Source organism: Hippoglossus hippoglossus, chromosome 11, assembly GCF_009819705.1.
Source record: "Hippoglossus hippoglossus isolate fHipHip1 chromosome 11, fHipHip1.pri, whole genome shotgun sequence".
NCBI classification, from domain to species: domain Eukaryota; kingdom Metazoa; phylum Chordata; class Actinopteri; order Pleuronectiformes; family Pleuronectidae; genus Hippoglossus; species Hippoglossus hippoglossus.
The window spans coordinates 6094969-6102698 of record NC_047161.1 but is presented as its reverse complement, the minus strand read 5'-3'; the positions used below and the strand labels follow the sequence as shown (position 1 = coordinate 6102698).

At 43.1% G+C, this 7730-nt stretch overlaps 1 protein-coding gene across 2 annotated transcripts in view; it reads left to right on the top strand.

Moving 5' to 3' along the window:
- Positions 1-2149: 2149 nt before the first annotated feature.
- rbms3 (RNA binding motif, single stranded interacting protein) overlaps positions 2150-7730 on the top strand; it is a 255253-nt gene continuing 249672 nt past the window's right edge. For both annotated transcript variants that reach the window (XM_034600749.1, XM_034600748.1), the window contains exons 1-2: positions 2150-2362; positions 4741-4929. In XM_034600749.1, coding sequence (XP_034456640.1) covers positions 4756-4929 — 174 coding nt within the window. In that variant the 5' untranslated portion in view covers positions 2150-2362; positions 4741-4755. The remainder of the gene's footprint in view (positions 2363-4740; positions 4930-7730) is intronic.

Genomic DNA, 7730 nt, shown 5'->3' with positions numbered 1-7730 from the left:
GAAAAAGCTGGACAGGCTGTGTGAAGCAGCCTCCAAAGCCATCGCTGATTGATAATACACTCTGTCGCTCCATCTCTCCATAACTCCTTCCCACAACACAACCTGGCACCTTGTCCCACCGGCTGGCCCTCGCAGAAAACAATTACCAGAAAGGCGGAACAACAATACCCAGAAAACATCTGCTTGTGCCGCCTGACTGTGTGTCCCTGCTGGCTTCCAGGGAGGACACATGCCCGCCTGGTTATGCCGAGGGGCCCCCGAGCATATACCGGGCCCGGGCTCCTGCTCCTTGCAGTGCCGCACCCTCCGCCTGTCGGTCCACCTGCCTCCTCCCTCCTGTCTGCCTTCCTCAGAACAGACGAGAGCCCGCCTGTCGGAGCAGTTGCTCGTTTGGGCGAATTCCCTCCTGCTTGGACGAGCCGGAGCACCAGGATGGCTCCTAAGCTGAGGCAGACAGGACGGCAGTGAAGATGGCAGGTTGGGCCAACACCCGTACGACGGCTCCCTCGTGTTAGAGCTCGGCTCAGCAGATGGAAGGGCCCGTCTTCAGGGTAAACACAGAGCTTAACAATGATCACACAGCATTGATAAAGAACGAGAATAAATGTAGTCTACTACTTTGTGGCACCTGCTGGAATCTTCCCATCACTCTATACGTCCTCCCACAGGACACACAAGCAGATATAAGGCTGAGTCACATTGTATTACTTCAGAAAGCATGATGTAATTTGTAGTATTTATATTTCTTTTACAATCCAAACACAACCCTTCACACAGGCCTAGTTTGAGTTTACTGAGTTTATATCGCCACCTTGTGGTCATCATTGAGGCTTACTTATCAATTCCCTAATTCTATCATTTTTTTTTACTTCTCTGTGATTCTTCTTCTAACTGAACAATTTTAAAAGCTTCTGAAAATTTGAAAAATTAAAGAAATTGAACTGACAACAATTCTTTGGATCATAGTGAGTCAAAAGGAGAACAAGACATCCCGGTTAACACTGAGGTTAATGCAAGTAAAATACATAAACAAAAATTAATGTAAACTGTTGTTAAGTCTAAGTATTAGATGCATTATTGAAGTTCTGATTTGAATTAAACCACATTAGCTTTAATTCAGTTTTATAAATAAATGTATGTTGGCAGAAAATCGATTTGCATGCACACTAAAATAACTACAGACACACACAAGTAAAAGTGTTGTGATTCAGCTAAAATATGATCTTTTATGTTATATTATTATCAACATGACTATAGTGATACTGATGATGATGATAACAATAATGTTTTGTATATATATATTTGTATATATAGTTTATCAGTTATTGTTTGTATATTTATATTAGGATACATTGTTTATTGATTATTTTCTGTATATTTATTTTTGGATATATGGTTAATCTAGTATTAGTCTATACATTAAATAGTTCCTGTCCTGGCTTCACCTCGGCCCCTCCTACCGTAGTGGAGCTTCTGCTGCTTTCAAAGACTGTAGGAAATACTGACAGGGGTATGTTTAGGTGCCAGAATGCTTCTGTAAACATTAGACATTTACTATTTTAAATAAACAGAATGATATTCCTGTTTAGTATTCATCATTCAAAATCAATGAATCTCAACAAATAAGCAAATGAGACTATAAATAAATGCCTCATTCAGTGCCTCTGTGTTGGGACTAACCAAGTACAATGAATATTTGTTATCGTGTACATATACTGTATATTAATGCTGGCGAATAATCATCAATGATTATTGCAATATAATCTTAATGAATAGCAATACATCCATCTCATAACTTAGACTATATATTGTGTGTAATTTCTAGGAGGTTAAATGAATGGGTTATTTCCAACAAGGTTTGTGTTGCATGTAAATAATTGATCAATAAAACTTTACTGGAGTCATTTATCCTGATTATCTGACAGTGTTATCGCTTGAGTGACAGTCCAGATTAATATGAATGTTTTTTAGTTGGTTCTGACCCAACACAGACACATTTTACATGTTTTTGAGGAGGAGAGGAAGTGGATTTCCTCCCTGAAACCATGGTTCTCCCCCTGGTTCTCCCCCTGGTTCTCCTCCCAGCGGCCCCTGAAGGCCTCACGTGTGACCGGGAGAAGGGGGGGCTGGACCGGCGGCGGCTCCCGGGGACACGCCCGCTGTGACGGCGGCAGCGGCGGAGTCTGCAGCGGCTGAGACACGGCGCTGCTCACCGGTCCTCAACTTCTCTCTCCGCCGGGATGAATGAACTTCTCTCCCGGAGGAACTACAGCCTGCTCCCGCTTCCGGCCACAGGGATGTAAAGCCAGTTGCGCATCTTCCTGTTGAAATGCGTCCGACATAACGACGACAGTTCACACAGGTAATTCAGCTTTGTTGTGACACCTGCTCCGGTTCCCGCTGCCACCCCGACTGTGGAGCCCTGTCAGCGGCCACACGAGCGGCTCAGCGCGCCTCCGAGTCCCCGAGTCCCCGGTGCACGGGACGAGACATGGATAACGTGGTTTTATCTGTTTTCATGGGAATGTTGCGGCTTCGTTTTGTCTTTAAAACTGAACGCAGCGCAGGTGGATGTAGAATAGCAACTCAGGAAGGAGCCAACTTTCAAGTTTCTCATTTCAAGCGTTAAATGTTCCTGCTAGTTTCATACATAACTTATTTGTTACAACTATTAGATAGTTAAACATTTTGTATCACGATTATCGAGACTAAAATCATCATGATTATCAGTATTTTTAAAATGTGTTAATTACGATACACAAAATAAGTTTTATATCGACGTAGTATATATGATTAATAAAAAGGATGATAGTGTTTTCTTTATTTATGGCAGGTTGACAACTTGTTATGTTAAAGGTTCAGCGTGTAGAATTTAGTGACATCTAGTGGTGAAGTTGCACGTTGCAGCTGAATGCCCCTCACCTCACCCTCCTCTTCCAAACATGACAGAGAACCTGTGGAAACCTTCAGTTGTCATAAAAAATCGAAAGGTGTTTAGTTTGTCAAGTTTGGACGACTAAAATATAAATATGGCAGCCTCCGTAGAGAGGAGCCGCTCCTGCTGTAAATATAAAGTGTTTAAAGATAAAGGGCCCATTCTAGGGTAAAGATTATTTTATATTAATTTTCTGCCAATAGATCCCAGTCTCCTCTCTTCCCGATGCACTATGAATGTGTGTGTATGGGTGAATAGCCGAACTGTACTGTAAAGTGCTGTGACTGCTCATCAAGAATAGAAAAGAGCTATTTAAATTCACGCAATTTAGACTATTTACTTTGACACGAGGAATTGTAACAGTGGCGAACCTTCATCTCCTGTTCACGAAGCAAATCCGACACGTGGCGATGCTCGGAGTTGAACTTTGACCAACGGCGTCATTGCGACAACGTTTGCGTCATTGGCTGTAGCTATCATCATGAGCCAAGATGGAGGAGACCCTGGTATTAGCTGCGTCGAACCAGCCTCCTTCTTCTCATCGCCAAGAACAACCCCAACGTCTTATTCTGTTTTTCACTGTACATTTTCTTGCAACCCCAAAAAAACGCTCGTCCAACAACCACAATCTCAAAAATACTACAGACCACACAACTGATTTTCATGTGCGTCACATCCCGCGCTGCCCACGTTCCATAAGCGATGTTACGTAGTTCGTCTTGGCGGGTGAGGTGACTATCTTTCGCCTGCATTCGCGTATATGTGAACGCGCCCTATCACAGAAGAGACCTTCCTCAATCGGGATCTTCAGATTCAAGATCAAAATTTAAACTTTCAGTCTCAAAATTGAGTTTTTCAATCACAATTCACGTTTTTCAAATTAAACAACACAATTGGCTCTGATTTGGCTCCATGGTGAACGTGCTGCAGTGTTAGACATGTTTAGTCAAAAGCTCCTTCAGGACTTGCATTTATGAGGCAGCTCATCTCAGCCGAGGGAACAAGCAGCCGACCCCATAACTTATTGATGGCCCCAGAATGAAGCGACTGGGTGCTAAACTTCACCTGGCTGGTGATTTCACATGGCTGTGCTCTGATGTGTCCTTCACACAGGGTCACTCCTTCCTTTACTTTTCTCCTCTCGGCTTTATTGTTCGGGGACCTGGATGCACGACGCGCCTGCTTCTGGTGGAACACAACAAATCTTTCTTAATAAACACAGTCCACCAGTCTGGCTCCTGCAACTGAGCGAATTGACCGCAACCTATGTGCTATAGGTGGTGACCACTGGGTTTAATAGATATTTTTATGACATGTTTTGACTTTTCATCGCAGGAGAAAAACAGATGAGACAAATGTTTTAATAATGGCTCAGTTCCATCCCAGTTGGTACTATATAATCTTAATAGATATTATAATGTTGATTTCTGTTCTTTATTATATTGTTTATCTGTTCATCCATGATTTGTTCTCATCCAACTTTAAACCTGCTAACTACTTATATTTATTTATAGTTTTTTAAATAAGACTATATTTTGAAAGCACCTGTGTGTCAGTTATTTTACTGAGGAAAACCGCATATGGGGTCTTTTTAAAGCCTTAACATGTTTATATCATAAACTGAAACTTCAGCCAGCATTTTCTCATCATTATCCTCTCCTGCAGAAACCAGCAGTGAAGGGAGTTCATGCACATCTGTGTGTATTTGGAATCAAACCTTGGAACCATTGTGTGTTGTCCACCCGTTTTAATTAAGTTCTTTTCCCCTGCATTATTATCCAGCGCTCTCACTCCACCTTTTCCAGGCACTGCAGAGGAAGATGGAGGTCCAAAGTGGCGTTCAGCAGGAGGAGCCCCGCCCTCTGGGCTCTCCTCGGTCAGGGGCCAATCAGCAGAATGCACTGGATGACAGACAGACGGATGCCGGTGGCGGGCCCTCCTCTGACAATCAAAGTACAGATGTGCAGCCAGCAGGCCAGAGAGATGACACAAAGGTAAGAGACAGACACGCAGCTGTGTGGGTGTGTCTGTACGTGTGTGTGTGTGTGTGTGTGTGTGTGTGTGTGTGTGTGTGTGTGTGTCTGTACGTGTGTGATGAGTGATGGGATCCTGTCCGCTTGTTGAACTACTCTGGGTGTCCTTTACTTTCACATAGAGAGACTCATACTCATCCACTGTGTCTCATGCGATGCAGAAAATCCAAGTTGCTATTTGTGTGTTTTGTGGTTTGTGTGTTTTTGTTGTGTTAAATGATGTCATGCATGTTCCTCGTACGACTCCGAAGCACTGATACCTGCAGAGACTTGTGGGTTATCTAGCTCTGGAAGGACCTGTTTTCAAGAAAATGTGAAACTGAAACTTTCGGTCTTTTCGGAGCTTCTGCAGTTTAAAGGAAGTCGGTAATGTTTTGCGATGTTGCCATGAGAACCGTGTGCACATACTGTAAACCACAGGTAGGAGGTGTATGTTCAGAACTGATTATAAATACATGCAGACCCTATGTGGCTTGTCTGGCCTCCATCTGCGAATGCCGCTTCTCAAACATAATCAGCCCTCCGCCATCTTGGAGCCCTCTGCACGTCCGAGAGTGACAGTCAAAATCTTGCTGGCTCTCTTCCATCTCAAGGATGTCAATCATTGCTCTGTGGCGGGAGCCAGAAACGCTCGCTGTCAATCAGCCCGGGAGGCTCCATAGGCCTCGGAGCAGAGAAGAGATAGAGTCAGAATAAACACAACAGATATACCCAAACATTCAGTAGATGACAGGACTGACTGCTACTGGCAGCTGTGAATGGGATGCTTGTCATGGCTTGCTGTATCAACTTTGAGTCTTTTGAGCAAACAGCAACTGACATAATCCTTTAGGGTGTTCACCTCTGTGATGTACGAGTGCTTCAGAGGCATTTGGAAAGCATTAAGAACTACTGAAAGATTTAAGATAATATAATTGTTTTTGGCTTGTCAAGACGGGAAGACTTTCACAAGTAAAGAATGCACTGTGGCGGAAAATCTTTATCTTATGTCTATTTCTTGCAGCTAGTTTTACTAGAGTGAGCACAGAAATGTTATTGGAAGTGTGATTAAAACATTGGCGATAGTAATTCAATTCTGCTTCTACGAGCAATTATATAAGAATAAGACTTCCATAATTAGATGTTGTATAGGATGAAAGTGCAGGATGCATTTTCTTCCTGTGGGAAGCTGTAGAGATGCACACACACACACACACACACTCAAGCAGGACTTCCTGTAGGATTTCCTCGTTGCCTTCATGCAACTGGTTCCAGCTTTTAAAGCTCACACAGACTAATACATATTTGTCTGTCTACTGATGCATCAAAACTATGAGCTCAAAAATGGTTCAATACGATTTTTGAGCTTGTTAAATGTCAGGATGTGCAACAATAATTCACTTAACTTCGTAATACTGCTAAATACCTTGTCCCATTAGATTCAGGTGTGAAAACGGGGTCAAATTTACTTAATACCGGAGAGTCACTTACACAGTTTTCTGATATCTATCTTTGCAAAGATGTTTACAAAAATACTTCCTTTTCACACATAGTGTTTGTGTAACCTCAATACACATATCAGTCTTTTTATACTAATAAAAATCTTTTCTACTAATGCACAACCTTGGAATTCTCATGTCGATTTTACAGATTTACAAAAGTTGATTTACAACAAGAGCAAACTGTAACTTACACTTCACCAACCCATATGAAACCCGAAGGTCTGTAACGTACAATAGCTTGTGTGTCTGTGTGGATGCATTGTGGAGTTTATTGTTTTCTAACAAGCTTATTGTGGCAACACTTAAAAACAACAAATTAGTTTTTCTCGATCCAACAGTGGATGTCACTTCAGTGGCAGACATCACCCTAATCTGTGCAAAAAGGCCATTGCCCCTGTCATTGTGTGTGTCTGTGTGTTTGTGTATGAGTGTGTTGTTTCTTTTTCCATTTTTGTGCTTTTTGCTGGTTAATTATCATTTTAGTCAACACCCGCTGCAATTTACTAGAGGTGGCCCTGGGAGTGTGTTTTCCTGTGACACCGCCTGACCAACCGGCTGACAGTTCGGCGACTGCAGCCGCGGTGTCATCGATTAGCCCGGACAGTTTATTCATCAAGGTGTCATCAGTGGAAGTGGACCAGTGTTCTTGTCCTTGTTAAAGGGTGCTTGCCTGTGGCTTGCCCTGTTGTTTATTAGCGATACATCACGGAGGATGAAGTGCCACTGTCTGACCCGCGGTCTCCAGCTCGGAGCGGCTGTGGCATCTGAGGTCGTCCACAGTGCAGTCAGTTGTTGCGGAAAGGTTAAGGAAGTCAGCTGGTGAAAGTAAATTTGCCTGTTTTAATCCTCAGACTGTTTCCAGAATCTGAATACCCCGGGGCGGAGAAAAGAAAGTCAGGGTTTAAAATTCATTTCACTCTCTGTAATGTAGTGATGAAGTACCCTTCAGTGAGCACTTAATCCCCAAGTGCTCCAGCTCGTGATGTTATCTGCTAATTGTGGTTGTGCTGTGGGGTTTCGTGTCCTTTGAAGCGAGCCAGTGGTGAAAAAGAGCGTGTCAAACTGGTCACTGGATCTTTGGTGGGATTTTTTTGTCGTTGTCAGTGTTAGAATCCGTGCATGCCCTTTTCAAACTCGGTTCAGCCTTGTGTCACTCAACCAATCAGAGTAGTGTGGCTAACTGGACACGGCTGAGTTCCCTGGATTTTCATGTAAACGACATCACACCACTCATTGACTCATTGGAGTGAGGCAGCAACATTTAGATTGAAGAGGAAATGA